Source organism: Chinchilla lanigera, unplaced genomic scaffold (assembly GCF_000276665.1).
Source record: "Chinchilla lanigera isolate Chin_1 unplaced genomic scaffold, ChiLan1.0 scaffold00002, whole genome shotgun sequence".
Taxonomy (NCBI): domain Eukaryota; kingdom Metazoa; phylum Chordata; class Mammalia; order Rodentia; family Chinchillidae; genus Chinchilla; species Chinchilla lanigera.
Genome location: NW_004955403.1, coordinates 49,964,613 through 49,990,283, shown reverse-complemented (window position 1 = coordinate 49,990,283; position 25,671 = coordinate 49,964,613). Strand labels below are relative to the sequence as shown.

General features: G+C 54.1%; 2 protein-coding genes across 7 annotated transcripts in view; one reads left to right on the top strand and one right to left on the bottom strand.

The window, feature by feature from the left end:
- Positions 1-1,188: 1,188 nt before the first annotated feature.
- On the top strand, positions 1,189-19,886 carry Chrna2 (cholinergic receptor, nicotinic, alpha 2 (neuronal)). The gene is made up of 9 exons (XM_013514203.1): positions 1,189-1,562; positions 5,154-5,213; positions 5,731-5,833; positions 8,805-9,059; positions 10,041-10,192; positions 10,458-10,502; positions 12,508-12,617; positions 15,177-16,212; positions 17,478-19,886. Exons 4-9 carry the CDS (start codon positions 8,987-8,989, stop codon positions 17,601-17,603), a joined length of 1,542 nt encoding a protein of 513 aa, XP_013369657.1. The 5' UTR covers positions 1,189-1,562; positions 5,154-5,213; positions 5,731-5,833; positions 8,805-8,986; the 3' UTR covers positions 17,604-19,886.
- Positions 19,484-25,671, bottom strand: part of Ptk2b (protein tyrosine kinase 2 beta) — a 114,745-nt gene continuing 108,557 nt past the window's right edge. For all 6 annotated transcript variants that reach the window (XM_005373741.2, XM_005373738.2, XM_005373740.2 and 3 more), the window contains 7 exons: positions 25,140-25,286; positions 24,971-25,006; positions 24,668-24,692; positions 23,441-23,487; positions 22,359-22,496; positions 21,879-21,959; positions 19,484-20,576 (listed from right to left, as the gene is read on the bottom strand). In XM_005373741.2, coding sequence (XP_005373798.1) covers positions 20,361-20,576; positions 21,879-21,959; positions 22,359-22,496; positions 23,441-23,487; positions 24,668-24,692; positions 24,971-25,006; positions 25,140-25,286 — 690 coding nt within the window. In that variant the 3' untranslated portion in view covers positions 19,484-20,360. The remainder of the gene's footprint in view (positions 20,577-21,878; positions 21,960-22,358; positions 22,497-23,440; positions 23,488-24,667; positions 24,693-24,970; positions 25,007-25,139; positions 25,287-25,671) is intronic.

The window sequence follows — 25,671 nt, the reverse complement described above, 5'->3', positions numbered from 1 at the left end:
GTAACATCAAGTTCTAGCTTTTGCATTGATTACCAAACAGACAGGTACCAGGACAAGATTTTCATGTCACGATGCCTCGAGCATCAAATTCAATGGGATTCAAGTTCAACGAGTTTCAAAGCAGCCAAGGGCCAAGTTATGACTGTATTCTGTATCTTTCAGTTTTCTCAGAGATGATACTGGCAATTGTATGCACGTGTGTAGGTGTAATGCATGTGCCCGCGGGCCTGTGTGCATGCATACGCTGTGTTCAGCACCAGTGAAACACGTCACCATGTTTGTACCAACCCACCCCTCAGCAAGTCTGTGAAGCAGCAGCCATCATCCTCTTCCTCCTTTCACCTAAGAGGAAATTAAGGCAAAGAAACTTTAGAGACCAGTCTAAGATCATGCAGCCATGAAGGAGTAGAGCCAGGCATCAGCCTGGCTGTCTAAGACCAGGGCCTTAGCTTTGAACAAAGTCAGGGAGCTGAGATAACAAGTAGCTTGATGGGAAGCAGAACCCAAAGAGACCTTTGGGGTGGGAAGGAAGCTTGTTCAGGGGCTGAGGGTTAGGAACTGCAGGGCAGCAGGGAGAGGCGATCAGGTGGGAACAACTGGGGCTAGTTAACAGGCAGGGAATTTCAGGACCATGGGCTCCAAGATCCAGGATGCTGGGTGTGATGCAAGACAGAAAGGGGCCAAGAAGTCATTTGTGGTCTTGAAGGACAATGCCCCCACTTTTCTAGACGACAGAAGCCAAGGTCACCTTCACTAAGGCTGGGGCAGGGGAAGCAGTCAGGCAAGCAGCCAAGTCAGGTGCAGTACCCGTGGTCCTGCGGATGGCTGGGTGTCCCACACGGGAGAGAGAAAGAAGGAAGTGTTGCTGGTGGCTTGTGTCTCTGTCCCTACTCTTACTTTACTGAAACTTCTATTGCTGTATGGCAGACAGTGCCGAGCCCGAGTGAGCCTCACTGGAGGTGAACTGAGATTCCAGGTCATGACCTCAAAGCACGCGGTCTTGGTCCTTCAGAGCAGAGAAGGAGGCATTGCAGGACCACACAGAGGGGAGGCAGGGCTGTGTCTGTCCCTGCTGGACACAGGTTGAATAGCCACAGGCTCCTCCTCCTCCTCCCTCCAGAGTGTGTGTGTGTGTGTATGAGAGAGGGAGAGACAGGGGAGGACAGCATCTGTGCTCACTCCGCCGTGATGCCTCCTGGGGCCGGGCGTGAGTTTCCCCTGGAGTTGCTGCCCTTGTGCCGGGCTCTCCGGGACACCCTCACAGCAGCTGCATGATGCCTCTCTGCCTCCCACAGCCGGGCAGCCCCAAGAAACAGGGTCCCTCTGCAAAACTTGTGCAGGAAGCCAACCTGCCTCCGCCATAAGGAGCCCTCATCCCGGGGGGGGGGGGCGCTGCTGACCCCTTGGGCTGCAGTGCCTGCCTGACCATGCTATGAAGTGACCGAGCTCCATTCTGCACCTGCCACTCCCTGCCAGAGGGGACTTTTGCCGGCTGCCCTGAGTCTCTAGCCAGACTCCTTCCCTGCATCCCTTGAGTGCCCTGTGTTCTTTTGTGGCCGCAGGTAAGTGGGCTGCTGGGAGTGTCCTGCATGTGGGAGATTTCCTGTGGGCACTTAACAGAGGGTCGTGTCAGAATGGCAAAGGCTGCCTGCTCCAGGGAGAATTTTAGCTTCCTGCTTATCCCTGCTGGGTGTTTCTAGCCCCATGAGGGTGAGACACCTCTGATTTGTTGTGGATGTTTCAGTCTCAGAAGCAGTGGCTTTCTGGCATTGAATCCGTGTCTACACCTTAATTACTACCATTCCCTCCTTTGCTCATTTACTTATTAATTCAGTAAATATTCAAATGCCTAAATGAAGACCAGCAGACAGCAGTAGTACTTATTAACTTAGAAGGTTCCAAATCTTCCTCACTGGGATGAGGGAGGCTGGAACTGGTAGAGACGATTCCTACCTCAGCTGGGGTGAGTTGCTATGTGACCTCAAGAATTCCATCCAACCTTGAGTGGTTAAGTGTCTGTTATCATCAGGTCATCGGGCAGAGCATCAGTGAAAGTCAGAAGTGCACTCTATCCTTGAAGCATCTATTTAGAAAAGAAGAGATAGTGTCATTTTCCTGAATAAAGGGTTTTCTTGTAGGGTGTGTAGTGACATTTGTGGAAGAGCTGGGTTCCTGTGCTTGGTGGGTTGGGTTTGCTTTCTGGATGGCACAAAGGGGCTGGGTGGGATCTAGGCAGGCTTTCAGGAGGAGGTGGCACTTGTGAAAACATTAAAAAGTGGTCCAGGGGCTGAGGATGGAGCTCAAGTGGCGCAGCGCCTGCCTGGCAAGTGTGAGGTCCTGAGTTCCACTCTTGGTAGCCCCCCCACCCAAAAAAGTGGTCCAGGGGGTGAGAAGTTGAAAAGGAGCTGTGGTCGAAGACGGACGGACAATACCCGATCACCCTGAGTTCCCTGCAACCAGGACCTAGGTGGATTAGAGAGGGCAGGTGGGGGATGGACTTGGATGCTGGTGGATATCATCAGCCCCACGGGGGCACTGATTCAGAGCACTTGGTACATGCAGTAGCTTTTGCATGGTCTTCTCTGCGCACCCTGTGTATCCAGATTTCACACACAGGCACATCACCTCACTATCCTGCCCTCCCTGCGAAACCGTGGATCCAGCTGCAGAGGGGATCAGAGTCCAGAGCTCTTTCTCTTTAAATTCTTTTGTGACTAGAGATGGAAGGTTACTCTAATTACCGCCAATTACCTGGAACAATCTATCCTTTGGTTTCCGGTGACAAATTCATGAAATTACCACAGTGAGCTAATTACCAAGGGTACAAGTGTGAGGCATCTTGCAGAAGTGTATCCGCTACAGTCAACTGCATCTCACTTGCATGTTCTTCCAGAGAGTCCAGGACATCTCCTGTTGGATAGTTAAATGATGCAACCTCAGTGTGCCTGGATTCCTATTCCCAATCATAGAGGAAGACATACATACCGCCCATAATTAAAAGGTGAAATAGATCATGACGGTGGGACTTATGGTCATGATACTGGCTGGGAGGAGCACTGAGTGACCTGCAAACTTCTAGAACCTTGGCTCCAGGTGAGCCGCCTTTGGGGTGGGCACCTGTCCTCTCTCACCAATCATCTCCCACAGACCTCAGTGCTAATTGTGGCTTAGCAATGACAGTCATTAGACGGGGATTTATGGGACACAGGCAAGTGCAGGCAGAGTTGCTCATACATTTGCCTTTCCATTGGCGCCACTGGGTAGCACTCCATCACACTGCAGTTAATCTGAGGACCTGAGTTCGAATCTCAGCTTTAGCACTTTGAATCTCCATGGACTTGGAGAAACTGAGCCACTTCTGCCAGATCTGCTTTTTACATTTCCATAGAAGAGAAGACACTCTCTTTTCCCCATGGCTCCCTGGGACGAGGCGAGCCCAAATCAGAGCAGAGGTGTAGAAAAGCCGTGAAACCCTGTGAGGGCACAACTACGAGGTCTTAAGAAGACCCCTGAGAGTCAGGGTCCACAGGGACCCTGGGATCCGCTTTGCTGGCATCTGCCAAGCCCTGTTTCCTAACTTCTTGTGAAAGGAAAGCAGTGAGCCTTCATGCCTGTGTGATGATGGACAGCAGCTCTTGATTGTACAGCTCCTCTTCAATTCCATCAGCCAACAGCACTTCCAGATGGTGGTGATAGGTGAAGTGACATCTGGAGATACCTTAGGAGGGGCTTGGGACGCTTCAGGTCCTCCAGGATAGAGAGGGTGGGAGAGAGAAAAGGAACCTGAAAGTGGTTCTGGGATTGTCGGGCGTCTGAACAGGGACAAAGAGCAGAGGGAAAACCACCCACTCTGCAGTTTCTCATATGTAGTGACGAAATTGAGCTTTTGGCGACAATACCAGGATCTCCCAGAGCAGCGCAGCTCAGCTCAGCTCAGCTCAGGCTACTCTCAGATGCTCACACAGAATCTGACCCAAGGAAGGACTTCCGCACCTGGGCAACTGTCTAAAGCCTGGAAGAGAAGCCTCACTGGGGGCCTCCCGGGACACCTTTGAAGCCAGGGAGACCAAATGCACACAGTCAAGCTTTGCAGCAGCCTGAGGATGAGTGGAAGCAACTCCAGAACTCTTTCTTCCAGTTCTTTTCTATGTGTTACCCTCAGGACACACGAGCTCAGCTCCCTGCCCTGTTACCCAGCACATTGCTGGCCCTAATAAAGGAAGAGATTGCAGAAAGATCAAGGAATAAGGGAAAAACAAGCTACTGATGACAGCAAATGTGCTTGGTCTTGCTCCCTAAATTCAGGGCAAGTCTGGGTCTCCCTCCACAAATGTTCTTGGGTCCCTTTCCTTGCCAGAAACCTCCAGGAGGCTCTTCCAACCTGGAATCTTCCCAATGAGGTAAGGCTGAGCTTGGGGCTGGAATCTGCCCCTTAGTCCCCACTTAGCCTCCCAAGGGGCTCAGGTGCCTCAGCCCAAACAACTCCAGGTGGACACAGCTGACTTCTCCTCTACTACATCAGTAAAATGCACAGAACACAACTTACTTCCCTAGCTACTGCGCAGCTTGGTGGTCTTAAGGACACATGATTGGGCAACTGCTATGCTTTAGATCAATGATGGCAAAACTTTTAGAGCTTTCATTGTTAACAAACAGCCTGCTACAGCATGTGTGCCATAGTTTCACTACCACAGCTAGATCTAGGACGTCCTAAAAAGTCTCCTGCATTCAGAGGGGGTGCGTTTGGAAGGTGACTGGGTCATGAGGTGCTATGCTCATCAGTGGATTCATCCTGTGCTGTCAGGAGGTGGGGCCTGGCCTGAAGAGGAGTTACACCCTGGAAGGGTGCAACTTTCTCGCCGGCTCCCTTCTCTCTCTCTGATTCCCGGCCACCATGACGTAAGCGGCTTTCCTCCGCCCACACCCTTCCGCCATGCTCTTTCTGCCTGGGAGTCAGCTGACTCTGGACAGAATCCTCCAAAAAACGTGGATTGAAATAAACTACTCTTTAAGTTGTGGGTGTTGGGTGTTGTGCCAGCGACGGGAAAGTGACTAGCAAAGCAGCCATCAGCACCATTCATCTCCAGATCCTCTCTGTCTCCCACCAACTGCAATTCTGCACGTTAAACTCCAGCTCTTTCTTCCCCTCCCAGCCCCCGGCGACCTCCACTCAGGAATCTGTTCCCGTGGATTTGCTACTCCAGGTGCCTCGAGTAAGCATTTATCCCTTTGCGTCGGGCTCATTGGGCTGAGCATAGTGTTTTCAAGGTTCATCCACGTCGGGGCGTGTGCTAGAATTTCCTTCCTTTTAAAGGCTGAATAATCTTCCACGTGTGCCTGGGCCGCATTTAGCTTGTCTGCTTGTCTGTTGAGGGACACAGCCTGTTCCCCTGTCACAGAGCTGGCCTTGACCGCTTGCCCTCCACTCAGCTGGAGTCTAAGTCTAATGAATTTTGGGTGAGCCCCCAACCCCATGAGATTTGGGAGGACACATGCGGGACTCACCACATGCACAAAAATACTTCATTATACTAAGTAACACGTGTGTGCTTGTGGGAGGAAATTTGGAAAATACAGCAAAGTGTGAAGAAGTACCTGTTGCCTGTAACCCATGCCCCAGAGAGCACAGGTGACCCAAGTACACACTGGGATGGAAGGATGAGGAGCTGGGAGCAAGATGGCACCGACAGCTCTCCTGAGAGAAAGTCTGCTGTGCTGTTGCCTTTGCAGAAGAGCAACTTGGAAGAAGCCCCTCAAGGACCAGGATGCCAGATCCAGCTGCCTAAGCTCACCAGGGCCGCAGAAGCTGCTGGGGCCAGGCCGGGTGGATGCTGTAAGGGGCGTATGCATGATTTGCAGGGGAGTAGCTTACATACAGGGAAAGCTGCCCTCCCGGGAAAGCTCCAGGCCTGGGGTGTGGACAGCAGCAGCCCCAGCGAGGCGGAGCCCAGGGTGACTCCCCCTGGCTGACTCCCCCTGGCTGACTCCCCTTGCCCGGCTGCTCTGTCTTTACCCCCTGGGGACTATCTTGAGACAGCTTTCCCGAGCAACCCCACTGGGAACCACTGGCTTTCTCCACCTGCTGGCTGAGAGGTTTGGGGGCCAGAAAGGGATCAGGCACCTCTCAGAGAGCTGGGACAAGGTAGGGAAGCCTGGGGCAGGGTGGGGTGCTGTGTGGCACCAGGGTGACTGGTATTCAGGGGCACCAGTCTTCCAAGGGAATGGGGGTAAATGTAGATCTCAGTTTCTGCTGAGTCTTTGATTTGAAACCCTCTGGGAAACTGGTGCAGGGAGAGTTCCCCTACACTGGCACAGCCTGCTAGAATAAATATGGCCCAGAGTGACTGACTCTCATATCAGACCCCTCCCACACCCTGCCTGCCCCCAGGTGGCACCAGCTGTCACTGTGTGATGCTGCTGGACCGCAGAGCAGTGACAACCATAGAGCAGCCTGAGCCCTGGCCCAGTCCTGCATGCGACGGAACAGTCCATGTGTCCCCTGTGCCCGCCCCAGGGAGTAGGCGTGGCAGTGTGTGACCCCATCTCTCGGATCAGATGAAATCCCAGTGGGGCCGAGCACCTAGGCCAGGACTCAGCCACACTTGCAAACCCCAGGTCAGTTCTGTCCCGGGAGGGCAGAACGGAATGATGTGACAGGTCAGGGCATGCAGGGGGTCCTCGGGGGTCTCTGGGCTCACTGCTGAGAGGTTGGGACAGGCTGGGGGATGAGAATGACCTGCAGAAGCGGTTTCATGACTCCATTAACAATAATTCTGATTCTTCCGTGTATGGGATGGTTTGCTTTATTTAATTTTCAGTACTGAGAATCCAGGGTCTTCCCACTGAGCTTTTCCCTAGCCCTTTATTTGTTTATTTTCTTTAAATTTTGAGACAGTGTCTTGCTAAGTCACTGAGTTGCCCAAGCTGGCCTTGAATTTGTGATCCTCCTGCCTTAGCCTCCACAAATGCTGGGATTCCCAGACTGACTTACATTTTTTAAGCAGTTTCTTACCTATATTCTTTTTTTAGAAGTTGTAGTTAAAATAGACATACAATTTACTATTAATGGCATGCAGTTAGTGCATTCAAAACATTGTGCAACCATCACCACTAATTCTAGAACATTCTCACTATTCCAAAAGGAAATCCTGGACCCATGGTCTGTACCGAGAACCAGTGTTCTATCTCTGGGCTGTATATACGGAGCACCTGAGCAGAAGACATTCTGTCCTCCTGAGAAAAAGGGTCTTTTCTGTTCTTTTCTTTTCTTTTTGCTTCTCTTCTCATTTCTTTTCTTTTTTCTTTTCCTTTCTTTTCTTTTCTTTTTCCTTTCCTTTCCTTTCCTTTCCTCTCCCCTCCTCTCCTCCACTCTCCTCTCCTCTCCTCTCCTCTCCTCTCCTTTCCTTTCCTTTCCTTTCCTTTCCTTTCCTTTCCTTTCCTTTCCTTTCCTCTTTCCTTCTTTGTTTTTCAGAATGGGGTCTTTGTAGCCCAGGCTGGCCTTAAATTTACAGTAATCTTCCTGCCTCAGTCTCCCAAGTGCTGGGATTATAGGCATGAGCCACCATGCCTAGCTAGGGTTTTTTTTTTTTTTTTTTTTTTTAAAGGCCAATTTGAATGTGTAAACTTTTATAAGTTTTTTTTGAGACAGGGTCTCACTATGTATTCTTAGTTGCCCCTAAACTCACTAGGAGCTCTGGCTGGCCTCAAGCTTGTGGCAATCCTCCCGCCTCAGCTTCCCAAGTGCTGGAATTATAGGCCTGTGCCACCGTGCCTAGCAAAATGTGTAAACTTTCAAAAGTGGTGTGCAATGTTATTTTAGTGACACACATTTTGAATCACACAGTAGATAAAATAATACATAAACTTAAGAATGTGCTCCCTCCCACTCTCCCTGCTGGAGACATCTGGGCAGTTCACCTAATCTTGATGTCAGTGTCTGTCTCATGCCCAGGAGCCTGCCTGCATCAATCAGCTGCTGGGTTCTACCCTGTCTTCACCCCACATCAACCCTCCAAGGAGGGTTGGGTACTTCTTACTAATCCAGAAGGTGTTCATTTTCTACATAACAGCTTTGTGAAATACAATTCATATACCATAAAATTCACCCTCTAAAATATGTACAGTTTGGAAGCTGGGGCAGAGTGGTGTACACCTGTAATCCCTGTGCTCTTTGAGGCTGAGGCAGGAAGGACACAAGTTTAAGCCCAACCTAGGTAACTTAGTGAGACCTTGTTTCAAAGTAAACAGTAAAAATTAGGGGGTTGGGGTTGGCCTGGGATGTTGAGATAGCTCAGTGAAAAGGCCTTGGTTCCAATTCCAGTACCCCAAAAATACAATTTGGTGCATCTTAGCATACCTACAGGGTGGTGTGAGCACCGTGCCGTGCCATTCCAGAACCTTTCCGTCACCCTAGAAGGAGATGCAGCGATCTTGAATTAGTCACTCCTTCCTCCTCACCGTCGCAGTGTGCGCCCCCAATCTGCTTCCTTCCCTGTAGATTTACCTACTTGGAGCACCCACACACAAACAGGCTCAGGATAAGCGGCTTTTTGTTGCTGGCTTCTTTCACTTTGTGTAAGGTTTCCAAAGTGCATCTGTGTAGTGGCACATGCTGGTCCCCCTGATGGCTGAAGCACGTTCCATTGTGTGGACAGCTGCATGTTGCACTGTGTGGGAAGCTGCCTGCTCCCTTGTGTGGATAGCTGTGTGTGTTCATCTGCCCATCAGCTGGCGGTCATTTGGGTTCTTTCTGCCTTTGGCTGTTGTGAGTCGTACCATGTCCTTCTGTTAACCTCCCTGTGCAGAGCGATCACCCCCATCGTGCAGATAAGGCACTAAGGCCAGAGCCGTGAGGACGTCATAGAGGACGTCACAGCCTCCTCTTTCCAGCAACCCTGCCAGCCCAGCACCCTGAGGCTCTGCCAGAAGTGTCAGTGTTCATCCCACGAGCCCAGGTCTGCCCTGCTCCTGGTGTCCAGGGGAAGCCATGGGCCCCTTTTGTCCTGCATTCCTGTCCTTGACCAAACTCGGCCAGTGGTGGCTCCTTCTGGTGCCGGCAGGTGAGTGGGTGTCATCACCAGGACTTTGTGTCCCCTGTGCACCCCCAGGCTGTGTGGAGGGCTCTCCCCCAGGACACGCCTCACAGTTGTCCAGGTTGCAGGGGTCCTGAGAGGTCATCAGCCAGGCGCTGGGTTCCCAGGGAGAAGCCGGAGGGGGCTTCACAGCTCTGGCATTAGCAGCTGTGTCGCCTTGAATGTCCCAAGCTTCAGTGTTCTTCATCTGCAAAGCAGAAATAGTTCTGCGGACCTCCCAGGGCTATTCTGGGGACCAAACCATGCTCGACTAGCACCTGGGCTCTGGGGGGCGCTCGGGACACCCACGTGTCCCCAGTTGTCACTGCGGTGGCCTCTGTCCCAGACGGCCTGCTGCTTTCTGGGTTTGGGAGCTGGCACTCTCCACCCGCGTGGGCAGCAGAGCCTTGGAGAAGGGAGCCTGGTTGCGGAGCCCAGGGACAGACTTCCCGGCACACAGTGCTGCAGCACTCTGCCTCGCGGCAAGTGCCAGGGGTGAAGACAGATCTGGGGTGACGAGCTAAGAGGCAGAGGAGGGCTTCCTGGCTGGCTTTGGCGGTTCAGCCCCATGAATGGGAGCCATGGCTGTCCCCCGCCGGCCACAGTGGGGAACACCCGCCTGCAGCTCTCCCAGAGTGGTCCAGGCGCCTCCCTGCGCCCCTTGCGGCTCCTGGGTTCCACGCTGAATTTCATCTCTAAGTCTGGGCATCCCTGCTCTTTGCTGCACTGTCCCCCTTACCTGTCTACTCTCACAGAGCACTGACATTAGTGAGTGCCGACGACAGGGGATTTGGTAGACATCCTCGTTCCTCCACGGGGATGCGGCCGGGGCTGGACTCACATCCCCATTAGTCAGAGCAAACAGAGGCTCAGTGACTTGGGTGCCTTTGCCCTGAGGGGAGATGGACAGGAAGCCACGCACCTGCTTCTTCCGCCTCCTGGGGTCCCCCTTCTCTCCCCATCCCGCAGTGCTGGCACAGCGAGGCCCTCACACCCAGGCCGAGGATCGCCTCTTCAAACACCTCTTTGGGGACTACAACCGCTGGGCGCGGCCGGTGCCCAACACCTCGGACGTGGTGATCGTGCGCTTCGGACTGTCCATTGCCCAGCTCATCGATGTGGTGCGCCGTCCTTCCACGCCATGCCCCTTGCAGTCCAGCCTGGGCCCACCTGGCTTTCCCAGGGTCCTCCAGCCCGCTCACCCCTCTGCAGCCACAGCTGGGTCCCTGGTCCTCCTCCTGCGCTCCCTCCCCGTCCTGGCCCACACGCCTCTTGGTGGGCCTGGTGCCGGTGGCAGCATGAGAAGAGGGGCCCTCCCAGGTGGTCTCTGTCTTCCCGGAGGGTTGTCACTCTGATTGCTCTTTCTCTCTCTCCACTGCTGGCCAGGATGAGAAGAACCAGATGATGACCACCAACGTCTGGCTAAAGCAGGTGAGGGCTACGCCAAAGGAGAGGACAGGAGCCCCCTAACAACGGCCCCTGTGGGACCCTCTGCTAACCAGGGGCCAAGGAGAAGCCGGATACAGAATTCACAGTTCCTAAACCGTGGCCACTTACAGTGTCCCGAGCTCATGGCACTGTCACCCACCCCCCACAAGAGGGTTCACTCTGCCCATTTGACAGCCAAGGCGGGTGAAGGGCAGATTTTAGCGGGCATGAAAAGGGGGGTCTCGGGTGTACCTTACTCTGAGACCCAGAAAACTCTGAGTGTTCCATGTCTGTGCTGCCTGAAAAGACCCCAAAGTTTAGTGGCTTAAAGAGATGACCAGCTTACCATGGTTCAGGGTTTTAAATGCTTTGCGTGACAGAAGCTAGGGAACTTGGTATCTGGCTGGTGGCTGAGTCTGTTCTGGAGTCTAAGATGGCTTCCCTCATGTGCATGTCCCTGGATGGGGTTGTGTGGAAAGAGTCCAGAAGGCTCTAGAAGGTTCTAGAAGGCTGGCCCAGGCTTCGTCCTTCCTTGTTAGGCACTCTCAGGGTCATTCTCTGGGCAGTTTTCCTGTGGGGGAGTTGGATTCCCACCTGGTGGCTCAAGGCTCCCAGAGGGATGGTCCCAAGAGACAGCAAGTGGAAGCTGTTAGTCTCATGTCTGTACCCTGGCCCAGCATCAGTCCTGCTGGCCATTGATCCAAAGGAATCCAGCTGGATCCAGGGGAGGGTATAGATCCTGCCTGTTAGAGGAAGAATGTGTGGCACACTTTGATGTGCCGTGCCAGAACAGGCTCAGGGACCAGCCCTTTTTAGAGCCCTTCCCTACCCCTCACACTCTGCCCCCTCCCAAGGCTCTGAGGTGGTGGGAGACTGTGAGGAGGAGCTGGCCCCTGCCCGTTAGTGCCTGCTCCTTCCTATGGCAGAGGGGAATGCACAGAAGACCGCAGGGACAGAGAGCGTGCCCTGTTTGTCTGCCTCCCTGGGCTCTGGATGGCACAGGCTGTGTGCCAGGGACTCAGATCTGAATTAAAGTAGGAGGCTTTGGGCAGATCCCTTCTGACACCATTCACTCCAGAGCTGGGGGGTCCCCGGGTTCCCCTTCACAGATGTGCCAGCTGGGGTTGGAGCAAGGAAAGGACGTGGAAAGCCGCACAGTCATGCAGCGCTGAGGGAGGGGTAGGCCTAGAACCTCGGTTGCCCCATTGTCCCCGTGTCCTGGTCATGTGGGTCCTGCTGGGATGACAAGGAAAGTGCACTGCAGAGAGAGCCAGGCCTCCCGTGGCTGCCCCTGACAGCCCCAGATGCTGGGCTAGCTACGCAGCTTCTGGGAGCCTCACTTTCCTCATCTGTAAAATGGAGAAGGTACCGTCTACTGTCTCAGGCTGGGATTCATGTAGGTGCCCCAAATGGTGGCTCACCTTGCAAACTTGACAGATGGGCTGGAGAGAGCACAGGAACCTAACTTAGGGATAGAAGAATGGACTTACTTGGACTTGCTTGGTGGAAGTGGGGGTGGGGCCCAGAGCACCCCTCCCTGCAGGAGGCGACTCTCAGCCCCTGAGGGGTGACTCTGGAGCACAGCCTGAAGGTCACAGGTGACCACCCTGTCTCATCCACGGACCTCTGCCGGGTTGGTTCCACCTCTCTGCTCCTCTGTGCCCTGCTCCGTGAAATAGGAAACACCTGCACCTGCTCGGCGTTTCCTGCCTGGCTTTCCAGGGAGGCTCTTCCCAGATGCAGGGCGTAAAAATAACTGCAAGGTGTGATGCCCCGGAAATGAGTGGCTGCAGATGCAGATGCAGGAAGTGCCCACTGGGGTCGGCCCTCGGGCAAGGCAGACGGAGGACCGGGCAGCCAGGAGGCCAGGACTCTGGAGGAGGTTGGGTACCTGACACTGGTGCTGCACACGCAGCTCGGAGCCCTCTGTTCTGTGGGGCTGTTCGGGGAGCTCCGGGGACCCAGGCCCTGCCCAGGCAGTGCAGTGACGAGACCCCTCGGCCCATAGGAGTGGAACGACTACAAGCTGCGCTGGAATCCAGCTGACTTTGGCAACATCACCTCCCTACGGGTCCCTTCCGAGATGATCTGGATCCCTGACATTGTCCTCTACAACAAGTAGGAAGTGGTGGGGCTCCCCAGGGGGACCTAGGAGGGTGTCAGCAAGGGACTTGGGAGGGGGGTGCCTGCCTCCCTTTTACCTGCTTAGCTTTTTCCTTTATTTCTTTTATCTCTTTCATTTTTCTCTTCCACGCCTATAACCCAACATTTATTGAGCAGCTACTGTGTACCATTACCTAGCACTGCTAGTGGGACAGACTTGCTTGCTCTGAGTAGGCTTTGAGACACACAGTGCCCGCTCTGTACACATGCCCATGGCTGGAGCTGTGCAGGGTGGCACTGTAGTTGGAACCGGTGAGTGGCAGCCGAGGGCAGAGACTTTGAAGGGCACGAACTCACTTGGTGTGATTTGCGCTTCATAGTTATTCATAGCTGCTTCACAGGCATCACCAAGGAGGACCGCTCTGACCACGGGAACTAGAGGCTCAGAGGAGGTAGGGGAAGCCTAAAAGAGTCCAGGGGAGCAAAAATTAGTGCCGTGGGACTCAAGTCCCCACTCCCACCTCTGCCTCAGGAACTAGTGTCCAAGATCCTGCGTGCTGGCAGAGGTCAGGAGCAAAGTCCTGGCATCGATGTGACTTGGAGTTTTCAGGCCTTGACAGTGTTACTTGACGATCACAAGAAATGCTTGTGAAGGGCAGGACAGAACCCTCGCAGAGACTTAGAATCTCCTTCACCAGCTCCAGTAGTCAAGGAAGCTGTTACTGCTTCTCCAAAATGGGAGCCTGTGGCCATCTAGTGGCAATTATGTGAAATGACCAAAGTGTCTTTTATTTAAAAATTTAGGGTTTTTTGTTTTGTTTTGTTTTTTGCTTTTTCAAATACTAGAGATTGAATCCAGGGCCTTTAAGCTGAGAGATATCCCTAGCCCCTTTTTATTTTGAGACAGAATCTCCCGAATCCCCTAAGTTTCCCTTGCTGGACTTGTACTTGTGATCCTCCTGCCTCAGCCTCCCAGAGTGCTGGGATTCCAGGTGCTTACCACCATGCCCAGCTCAATTTAAACTTTTGACTGACATGTTTATTATTCCCTTTCAATATTCCTGTCTCCTGCTTGTCCATATCTCTACCCTGAAACTATTGGAAGAGAAAAAAGTCTCTTTATTCTTGTGTATTCTGATTCCTGGGCTTTAGAATTTCCCATTGGAATTGGAGGGGAAGAGATGGTGCTAGACTGGGGCACTAAGCCCACTGTGCTACTGTTCAAGGGGACTCAGGGACTCAGGTTCTATCACCATCTTTCCATGTCCCAGAGTCCAGATGGGTCACTGGGTCCCCACTACACTCCTCTCCCCACCTTCGCCCCATCTGTCCTTGTTCCCTTGAGACCCTCTGCTAGCACACTGTCCTTCCATCTCTCAGCCAGACCCTACCCTGCTCAAGGCCTTCATCAAACGGCAGCCTCTGGGATGACCAGGATGGTGTCTCACTTTCCTCAGGCCCTAGGGAGTGAGGCTAGCTAGAAATACATGCTAAATGCAGGGCTCCCCGAAGCACTTTCACCAGCCAAAGTGCTAGGTCCCACCTGAAGAAAGACTAAAAGATCCAGGCAAAAAAGCAGTGACCCTCCTCCACCTGAGGGCCGACTCATCACCTGCTATGAAGGAAAGTATGTCACTCTAAAAACGAGAAATAACCACTCTAAAATACAAAACTAAGAAAAATAGGCAACAAAACTCCATAAAGCTCATGATCTCAAATATGTACTACTGTTATGAAAATGGTCTACATGGCAGTCAAACATGAGGTGTGATTGAAATGTACAGTGGATGTTTAAAATTTTTTTAAAAAATTTATTGTAGTAAAAGACACATTGCTGTGAACCCCCCTCAAAATACTCCTTCACTTCAAACACACTCATCCCACTGTTCTTGTCACTTTTTGAAGCAGTTCTGGAAGCCCTCTTTCTCAATATCTTCAGGGGTGTCCTCAAAAACGCAGTGAATGCTGCTGCTGAGTGCCATGCAATGGAAAGGCAAGCTTGTAAAACGTTACAGGATGTCCTCATCCACTTTATTCAGTGACTATGGCAACGTGCCAGTTCTGGCTCTTCCCCAAAGTCAAAATGACCATGAAAGATAGATGCTTCGAATCAATTCAAGACATGCAGGGAGCCCTGACAGTGCAACTAAAGACACTCATGAAACAGCTCTTCCAGAAACGCCTCCGAAAGCAGCAAGAATAATGGGGCAAGTGTGTTTGAAGCGAAGGACGGTTTTTTGCGGGGAATTAGTGGCAATGTGTTTTTTACTGTGATAATTTTAAAATTTAAATCCACCATGTTTTTCACGCACAGCACCCATATATGATACATAAACAATAAAATGTTAATAGTAGTCATTTTAAAAATTCTGTATACTTCCCACTGTTCTCCAAACTTCTTACTTTTGCAAGGAAAGCAATGCTATCTGAAAAGGCACTCGGGTACGTGTGTCTGCTCAGAAAGATTCACACTCCTGCAGAGAATGCATGCTCGGCTGTGTTTGGGGGTTGCCCTGCCTTGGCTCTCTGGCCCGGTGAGCATGCAGGGCACCCCAGCTTGTCTCCTCTCCCCAGTGCTGACGGGGAGTTTGCCGTGACCCACATGACCAAGGCCCACCTCTTCTCCACCGGCACCGTGCACTGGGTGCCCCCGGCCATCTACAAGAGCTCCTGCAGCATCGACGTCACCTTCTTCCCCTTCGACCAGCAGAACTGCAAGATGAAGTTCGGCTCCTGGACCTACGACAAGGCCAAGATCGACCTGGAGCAGATGGAGCAGATGGTGGACCTGAAGGACTACTGGGAGAGTGGCGAGTGGGCCATCATCAACGCCACGGGCACCTACAACAGCAAGAAGTACGACTGCTGCGCCGAGATCTACCCCGACGTCACCTACTACTTCGTCATCCGGCGCCTGCCGCTGTTCTACACCATCAACCTCATCATCCCGTGCCTGCTCATCTCCTGCCTCACCGTGCTCGTCTTCTACCTGCCCTCCGAATGCGGCGAGAAGATCACGCTGTGCATCTCCGTGCTGCTGTCGCTCACCGTCTTCCTGCTGCTCATCACCGAGATCATCCCGTCCACCTCGCTGGTCATCCCGCTCATCGGCGAGTACCTGCTCTTCACCATGATCTTCGTCACCCTTTCCATCGTCATCACGGTCTTCGTGCTCAACGTGCACCACCGCTCGCCGCGCACGCACACCATGCCCCGCTGGGTGCGGCTGGTCCTATTGGGCTGCGTGCCCCGGTGGCTGCTCATGAGCCGACCCCCGGCGCCGTCCTTGGAGCTCCGCGAGCCCCCGGGCCTGAAGCTCAGCCCCTCTTATCACTGGCTGGAGACCAGCGTGGATGCCCAAGAGCAGGAGGAGGCGGAGGAGGAAGAGGACGAGGAGGAGGAAGAGGAAGGATGCGTGTGCGCAGGTCGCCCAGCTCCCTTCGCGGGTGCCCTCTACGGTCGCAGCAGTCTGCACCCAGGGGCGTTGGGGCCCAAGGCTGAGCCTGCGTCATGGGAACGTGAGGTCTCGCTGTCCTCTCACATGCAGAAGGCCCTGGAAGGTGTGCACTACATTGCCGAGCACCTGCGGTCAGAGGATGCCGACTCTTCGGTGCGTGTGGGCCGCGCGAGGGCCTCTCTCCTGGAGGTTCCACCAGCTTAGCAGAGGACCTCTTATCTCAGGAAGTTAGTTTGGGCCAACTCAGTCCCCGCTCTGGTCCTCTGGAGTCTGGAATCAATCGTGAGAGAGAGCATCTAGCTGGCAGCTGGGGGGACTCTTACTAGCAGGTGGCAGACCTTGAGATCAAAAAATGCCCCCTCTGGCTCCAGGCTGTGATCCCAGCACTCTGGGAGGCTGAGTTGGGGTGATTGCAAATTCAGTTTCCACATGAGGAGCTTAGCAAGGCCCTGGATCAAAATAAAAAGGGCTGGGTATGTAGCTCAGCGTGCAGGTCCAGGGTTCAGTCCCCAGTATTGCTGGCACACACGCATGCAGGAACATCCCCGCTCCCTCAGCCTAACTGGGAGGTGGGGAGCAGGAACAGCCTTCTCTCATCAGTGTCTGTAGGTAGGCGGGGTGGGGAGATGCCAGGATACACCAGGAGGGACCAAATGTGTCAGCCCGGGCAGTCCCCGCCTTGCTCTTTGTGCTGGAGGGTCGGCCCTCTCCTTCTCAGGGACTGGGCCTTTCCTGAACGCTGGTATTTGGCCTCACACACTGCAGATTCTTGGCTGTGTTGGGGGGGTCTCCCACCCTGGCCCCTGCCTTGTGTACGCATTGTTGAGCTCCGGAATTCATCCTAGCAATTGATGGGAGGAGGAAGTACCACAGATGATTGCTTGTTGAATAGATAAGAACAGTAATCATTTATTTGGGAGCAGCTAGGAGTCCGGACCCCCTGGACTGGGCTGTGAGCCCAAGCTCCACAAAGCCGCCGCCCCGCCCCCAGCCCGCCCTGGGTCCCAGCCACCGGCACCTACCTCCTCTGCAGGCCCTGCAGGGGCAGCAAAGTCTTCACCACCCAGTCTGGTGTAGCTTGTAAATCACTGTCCTGGGACACCGTGCCCCTAGGTGGCGCTAGCACATCCTTGCGTCTCTGTAGCTTCCTTTACCCAGACCTGAGAGTACAGACAACTCTGGGCCCTTGGAGGGTGGCATCGGGTAGGACAGGACCCTCTGGGAGGGTTGCCGAGCTTGGAGCTGACCCTTTCAGCCCCTCTCACGCACCCACCTCTGTACCTGCCCCGACCTTGGCTTCCCAGGTCTCCAGTCCACTGCTGCTGCCCCTGTGGTCTTCTTACCTGGACTGCGCACCGGAAGGAGCGCCCCCTTCCCTGGGCCGGGCTTCCCTCACGCGAGCCCTTTTGTGTCTGCAGGTGAAGGAAGACTGGAAGTACGTCGCCATGGTCATCGACAGGATATTCCTCTGGTTGTTCATCATTGTCTGCTTCCTGGGGACCATCGGGCTCTTTCTTCCTCCATTCCTGGCTGGAATGATCTGACCTCATGTTCCTCATGTTGGCGCTAAGGTACTGCCGCTGAGCATCTTCTGATATCTTTAACTTCAGCTGCCTCTAGGTGCCCTTTGGGTCAAGACCATCTGCCTGGGGTGCCTGTGGAGTCCCTACACTGGCCCAGACCTCGCAGCCTTCTTGGTGCAGTTCTTCTGGACATCACTGCACCATGTACTGTGATCTTCTGGATGTAGAGCCCTGCTTCAGAGGCCACCGGAGCTGGAAAAGGTGAAGGCATCTGCTCTGTGGAAGCCTGGGATGCGGCAGTGACAATGTGAGCTCCCAGAGGAGCAGTGCGGACCCTAGGAGTCTCGCTGGGGCATAGAGGGGTGGGACTAAGAGGAAGGGGAGGAAGCCTGGGTTGGAGAGGAGAAGCAACTTTTTTGTGGCTGCAGAAAGGTGCCCAGCGCATCAGGAAGTTACAAAGAAGGCAGATAGCTGCTTGCAGGTAACGGGCCCTGCCCCTCGCTTGAAGCACCTCTGAGGCCCTGCTCTCTTCCCCCTTCCTTGCTGCAAAGAGACCTCCGAAAGCCAGCCAAGCTGAGCCGTGCCTGGGGTGGGGGGCACTCTTGCACCCAAGTGTGCAGTGGACAGACACAAGGGCAACCCATCTGGGTCATTCTCATCCCAGCTCACACTTGCAGCTTGAGTTGGGCATGGTGGCACACACCTGTGATCCCAGCACTCTGGGAGGCTGAGGCAGCCAGACCCGAAGTTCGAGCCCCGCCTGGGCATCTTATGCGAGAGCATATCTCAAACTAAACAAAATTTAAAAAGAACTGGAGATGTAGTCAGTGTTCCCTGGGCTCAATTCCCAGTACCACAGAAAACAAAGCAGCTGCTGCCCCCAGCTTGTTGGGAAGCCGGCTCCTCTTCCCTTCCACGGGGCCTGGTCCCTGACATGTGCTTTACTTGGGGTCCCTTAGTCTGAACTTCTGTAGGGCAGGGCTGATGCCTTTTCTTTGTCTGCCTTCTCCAGCAGGGGGCACAGCACCAGACGTGTGGGATCAGCCCTGGGGATGCGTGGTCCATGAGGTGGGGGCAGCAGGCTGAGGCCTCAGGAAGGCTCCCTCCCAGCCTGGGTGCGATGGGCCAGCTGTCCAGGGGTCTGCGTGCCTTGCTCCTGTGCCACAGCAGGGAATGTTCCTTGGTGTCGGGGACGGGAGCCCAGACCTCAGCAGCTAACAGAGGTGGGCACTGTACACTTGAGAGAGTGTGAGACCCCAGGCAGGAAGTGGAGTGGGGGGAGCTCTCCATTTCCCTGCAGTCCTGGCACCCCCTGCCTCTGAACCCCCATATGCCTCTCCCAGGCAGGCTCAGGGAAAATTGTCTACCTGAGACCCTGGCCTTGCCCCCTCCTCAGTTCTCTCTTCTTCTCTGGCCTGGGCTCCTTCTCACTCTGTGAATGCAGCCCCCAGCCTCCCCTGGCCTTGCAGTCTCTCTGCTTGGTCCAGGCCCCCAGCTGTGAGCTCCTGGTCCAGGGATGCTCACCACATTGTTCCTGTCTCCTGTCCATCTTGCATGTGAGTAAAGCCATTAAATAAAGCCGAATCTACTGCTCAGCCAGCGGTGTGGCTTCTCCTCTCCAGCCACACTTCCATGTCATCAGCATCAGCCAGGGCCCTCCAGAGCCAGGAGAGGAACGTCACATGGAGGGGACTGCCCTTGGGTCGGGAGACCCCACTGCCCATATGGGGGCAACAGGCTGGAGCGCACGTGCCTACACTACCGAGTGTCACCGTACATCTTCCTTGGCCAAGGCCCAGGTCAATGGTCCCTTGGTCTGCACTCAAGATGACACATCGATTTCTTCCAGGACTACGGTTCAAGGTCAGCAGATCCAACAAACCACACAAGCAAACCACAAAGCAAATCGTACAGTTTTAATTCAACCACAAGTCAAATAGAAAGAAGGTAAAAGAATGTTCTACACAAACACATGAGAAAGGAAAGGAGCAGGTGAGAGAGGGGGAGAGAAAAGAAGGATTAGGAAGGGGAGGCAAGGGCAAAGTAAAGGAAGAAAGAGAAGAGGGCAGAAAGGAAGCAGGGTGTGGTCCAGAGTCCTGCTTTGGCTTCTGTTTTTCTGCTTCTTCCCCTGATGCCTGCTTTGATTAAAAACAAAACAAAACAAAACAAAACAAAAAAAACCTCGCAGCATCCTGTGCCCTGGTCCCTAATTGGCTTGTTCCTGGACTGTGTCCCAGATCCCCCTGTAGACAGTTGTCAGTCCAGACCAAACTCACATTAAATAAATTCCAATATACACTGTACAAGAAAGCCGGCCTGTCCCTCATGCACTAGCTTCCTGACCCCACATAAAGCCCCTCCCTGGCCCCTCTGTGCATCCGGGGTCCCTCGAGGGCTGAAGAGGAAGCGGGAGGGATGGTTTGGCTCTGAAATGGGCACACCTGTCCATGCATGAAGCCATCTCAGCTGTTAGGGGCCTCACTGTGACCCCAACAAGGTGCCTCAGCACCCAGCACGCAGGCTGGGGTGGGTGAGAGTAGCCGGCGGCAGCGCCCCCTCTGAACCATATGTATCACCACCTCCGTGTCCGTACCCAGAGTCCTTCTGTACAGACACAGCCTGAGCAGCACGGTTGGGGCAAGGTGGGGAGGGGTCGTGCAGAGTGAGGGGAAGGACTCCCCTCTGTCCTCCCCAAGAAGACCATATGACCAAAGGCAAGGCAGGGAAGGTGCAGGACAGGTTGGGGTGGAGATGCAGGCAGGTTGCCCCTGCTCTCTGTCACTCTGCTGGTGGGTGGGCCAGATTGGCCAGAACCTTGGCCTGGTCCACGGCATCCAGTAGGTTCTTGGCATCCACGGCCAGGGTGTGGGAGGCCGTGAGCATCTGCCGCTTGCACTCCTCACTCAGGGAGGTCACTGCATTCTGCTGCGCCAGCCGCATCTTGTTAATGAGCTCTGCTAGGTCTTTGTTGAGCAGTTTCTGGGTCCCCTCAATCTGTAGATAAAACAGCCCATGGAGGGCAAGGAAGGGTGTTGACCAAGGTAGGAGGAATTGGACCCGGGCCTGGGCTGAATTCAACCCTCCGTTCAGGATCCAATGGATATGGCGGGCGTCCCAGACCACTGGCCCTGACCCAGAGCAGCAGAACACCCTGCACAGAAACATCCTGACACTGGCTGATGTTCAAGAGACTATCGAGGCCGCGGTCCAGGGCACTAGGCCATGTTTTAGCTGTTTACTGTCAGACCAATAGATCAGAGGTGACATGTCTTTCAGCACCATAGCCCCAGCGTATATCACACCCGGAGCACATATAAAGTGCAAGAATATTGGTCAAAGGAAATGAGTGAGTGAGTGAGGTGAATGGCCATCCTGAGGGCACAGAGCCAGGTCCTGGGGGCATCTCAGTCCCCTGAGAGAGTGGCCCCTGCCCAGCTGAGCCCTCTGTGGGTTGTTGCCACCCAGAGGGAGGCCTGGGAATGTCCCCGGAGCAGCTACAGACAGTGGGGACAGTGACCGGATGTACCACGTGGCTGACCGCCAGAAGGCAGTAGTGGGTCGAAGGGCCCTGTGGGAGGGATGGTTGACAGCTGACTTCCAGATGGACAACTGTGACTGTCCAGCAGCAGTGGGTCAGCTCCCTATGGCTGTGATAAGAGACTCACAAAGTGAAGGTGTCAACAGCCCCGTGCTCCTCGGTGAAGAGCACCTTCTCCTGCCTTTCTCAGCCCAGAGAGGCGGCGCCTTGCCGGGCCCATGGCCCTCACAGCAGCGGCACGGCGCCAGCCTCAGCGTCTGTCCTTGAGTCCTCGAGTTCCTGTCTCTGACCCTGACCTCCTGCCACCCTCTTATCTGCTCCCGCCTGAAGATCCTTAACTCTATCGCACTACCAAGTCCCCGCTGCTGTGGAAGGTAACATGGGCACAGGCCCTGGGGACCAGCACGTGGACATTTTTGGAGACTGCGACATTGCCAGTCACATTGGTCCTTCTCACAGAGCACCAAGGGTCCCACGGGGACTTGATTTGCTGCTTCCTTGTGATTGTTTGCGACTGCAACGGTATATTCACCTTGTCAGTGCAGGTGTGCTGAGATAAAGGCTAATAGGAGGGGGAGGGGAAGGTCCCCTGCTCCCTGCATATTTTCAATTTTGCCTTGATTGTCTGAGACCTGAATAGGAAATTTGCGCTAGGTGCTGGCCAGGCCCTCAGCCACCTGCTGGGGACTCAGCAGGCAGAAAGGAGGCTGCCCAGGTGGCCCTGGGAGTCCCTATCTGTCTGGGACCTGGACACTTACCTCTGTCCTTGAAGATGATGGCAGGGAGGGCAAGAGGTCGTCCACACTCCCGATGAGCTTCCGCAGGGTCAGTCCCACATTCTGGGTAGAGGAAGAGACAAGGAAAAGCTTACCGCTTGCATTAACCTAGGACTTTCACATTGAGCTGCATCCCCAGCCCTTTTTTATTTATTTTGAGACAGAGTCCTGTGAAGTCACTAAGTTCTCCTGGCAGGGCTGGGATTTGGGGTCCTCCTGCCTCAGCCTACCAAAATGCTGGGATTCAAGGCATGTACCACCATGCCCAGCTTACCTCTTGCTCTTTGGGAAAGCTCACTGCCGCTGGAATGGGAGATGCCCTCTGAGGCTGCTCAGACCTAAGTTCCCTTTAACCACCTTGTACCACTGGGGCCTGCTGGGCTGGCCAAGGCGGGGCGCAGCCCTCTCCCTCAGGACTGGGATTCACAGCTGTCTCCGAGCCACCCCTACCCTCTCGCTCACCTTCACCACCACCACATAGCCCTCGGGGGGAAGCTGGGACAGTTCATTCTTGAGTTCCAGCACGGCCCGCACCAGCTCCATGACATTGAAGTACACCTGGTCGTCGGTCCGGTCCAGGTTGGCGGTGGGCTGGATGGACTGCAGGAGAGAAGGAAATGGCCAAGTTGGGAGGGGGGTGGCGGGGGGCCCCACTTCCTGTCCCCAGGGCTGCAGCACTGTGTTTTCCTCCAGGTCAGGGAGCAGGAAACTGAGTCATCTCTGCTCTTTCATGAATAACTCTGGGGCCTGCAGCAAGGACCTTTCCTTCTCTGGGATGGTCAAAAAATACAGTGAATGTTTAAATTTAAAAAGCTTATTAAGAAAATGAAGATGCGGTATATATCTGCACCAGCTCTCCACAATGAATGTGATCACTGTGTGCTTCAAATACGTACCAATAACAATATTAAAAGCCTTACTGCAGTTAAAGACATACTGCTAATAAGGGTGGGATTAGTGTGTTCAAGGCCAGGTGGGTATTGAAGAGTATTTTCAGGGAGAATTCATGGCAATGTGGTTTTTACTACAATAATTTTTTTAATTTTAGCATCCACCGTGGCTGTTGAGCACCTCTTGTTGACCAAATGTTTCTGGCAATTTCTGCCAAATAAAAACATCACGGTGAGCCCTCATCCCCCTTGTTCACTGGATCCGGCACCGTGTAACTTCCGGCTCTTCCCCAGAGTCAAAGTGACCATGAAAGGGAAATGTTTTGAATCGATTTAGGACACTGAATCAGCCACAGCAGCGCAACTAAAGACACCCACGAGAGAGGACTTCCAGAGCTGCTGCAGAAAGAAGCAGGAATGCTGGGACAAATGTGCAAAGTGACGGGGGAGTACCCTGAGGGGCATTCACAACAGTGTGTCTTTTCCTGTGATACATTCAAATCCAAACATTCACACTGTATTTTGATCACACTATGAATAGAAAGGACACTGCACCGAATTATTGCTAAGGGCCTTCGCAGTTTTCAAAGCCCATGGGCCCAGTCTTGTGGGACGCCAACCGTTAACTCCAGCTTTGGCCCGACAAGCACATACCTGTGTGCACAGCCGCGGCGGCTTCTGTGGGGGCCTGGTGAACTCCGCTGTAATGGGGGGGACAGGGATTGAGTGGGGGGGTCTCAGTACCCTTGGCCTTTCCCTGATAACCAACTGACCCCTCTCCTCTACCACCAGGAGACTGGGCACATTCGACCCAAAGCCCAGGAAGATGGCAGGGAAGCTAACACCCAGGTCTCTGGGGTCTTCCTGTGGTCACGAGCTCTGCTGTCCACTGTGTGGAGAGAAACCACAGTGACATCAGAGGTGGGGTGCTTGTGGGGCATCCCAGTCCTGCCGTGCTTCCTCCCTGAGGATGTGGGTCCTGAGGAACAGCCACACTCTGCCTTCTGCCATGCATGAGAAAGAGCCCTTCTGGTCTGCAGGCAGCAGGGTCTGCAGAGCCCCTGCTTAGCGCTGCCAGGCTCCCAGGTGGATGGGTGCGGGTTCTCTAATGGTTCATGGGCTCAAGAAAGCAAAGACACACACACAAGCCTGCGGAGTGGCTGGGGGCACGAGCAAGGGGTGGGAGGCAGAGCACCTGGCTCCTGGGTGGCAGGGGACAGCGTAGAGCCAGCGTAGAGCTCGCTTAGACTTCCTGGGCCTTTATAAGAAGGGACGTAAGAGTGAGACTGCCTGGACTCACCTGTGGCATTGGACAAGTTACATAGCCACCCCGTGCCTCAGTTCTATCCTTTGTAAAATGGAGATAAATTGTGCCTGTCCCACAGAGTTGCTATGAGATGCAATGAGTCAGTATTTGTACATGGCTGAGGTTATCTGTGGCTATGGTCTATCGTTGTCACTGTCATCATTAGCCTTGGCTCTTTCCTCCCGACCTTTGGCTCAGGCTTCTGGACACACCTTGTGGGCTTTGTCTAGGAGGATGAGTGCAAATGGGGGGAGGCAGGTGGAGCTACTTAACCTTCCACGGGGAGCCTTGACAGAGAGCGTGACTGGGAGACACAAAGGAGGACAGCACCACCAGCTCCTACACATGCAGAATAAAGGTTTAGGGACATGCGCCACTGAAAGAGACGAAGGGGCACTCCAGGCAGGAGGGAGCAGAGGGCTGTCCACTGTGAAGCCAGCCCACTCTGCTTGCTCAATTAAAACAAGACAGATGGTTCCTAGAACTGCAGGTGCACTGCATGGGCAGCGAGCAAGGCCAAGGTTCTGCGCAGACGCTGGACAGAAACTCCCCTGAGGAAGGGCAGAAGCACTCACTGTAGCCGGCCTCCTTCTCTGGGGTCTGCAAGGAAGTGCGGAAAGAGAAGGGTCACTTCTGTGGCCTGGGGACCACTCGCTTCCTGCTTCCAAGCCCCACCCCCCATGTGTTTAGAGATTTCAGCCATGGAGATTGAAGACCACCTTTCCAGGGGGCCGAGGCTGTGCCAAGGTGTAGAGCCATGTGGCTTCAGCACAAAGGGCCAGGACATGCTCCCAACATGGGAAGCAGTGAAGGAGCTGGGCAGGCTCAGGGGCCAGGTTGGGGTCTCAGGGCGAGTGGGGTCTCTGCCAGGGACTTACCAAAGGGGACTTGTCATTCATGTACACCATGGGGTCCTGCAGAAGAGACGAAAGAAAGGGCTTAGGGTTGGAGCTGAAGTCCTGAGAACACATGGCCAGCGCTGGCTCAGATCATCATGGAAGATGCCCAGGGACCAGGACAGGGATGCCCCTGGGAGCACCCGCTCACCAAGGACTTCTCCTCCTGCCGTAGCCACTGGTAGTCTTCTGCCATCTGCTTCTGCTGCTTGTCTAGCAGCTGCCGCATCTTGAGCTTCTCGGCTTCCCACAGCTGCTGGGCCTCTTCTCGGCTGCTAGGTCGGACAAAGTCCTCCTCCTGAGGACAGCAGGGAGATGAGAGAAGTGCAGTGAGCCTGGTCCTCAGACTTGGAGCAGGGATGTGGGGGGGTGGGGCAGCCAAAGCCTTAACCTTGCTGGTTTGTTCTTAGACCCACAGTTACACATGGAGACTGTATGGAGACAGTTGTCATCAGTGTCACCCTCACACATGGGCCAAGACTGCAACCCACTGCCAAACCCCAGCTCACGATGTTGAAAGTGCACTATATTCAGACTATTACCTGATGTCTCAGTGGCATTCTACTTTCCTGTGACTGCCCTTACTGCTATTTTTTTCCATGGCTTCTGTGATAGTGGTTGGCATTCAATAGATTGAGAAACACAAAGCCAGCCCTCTGGAGGCTTGTGTTCACCCCAGCATC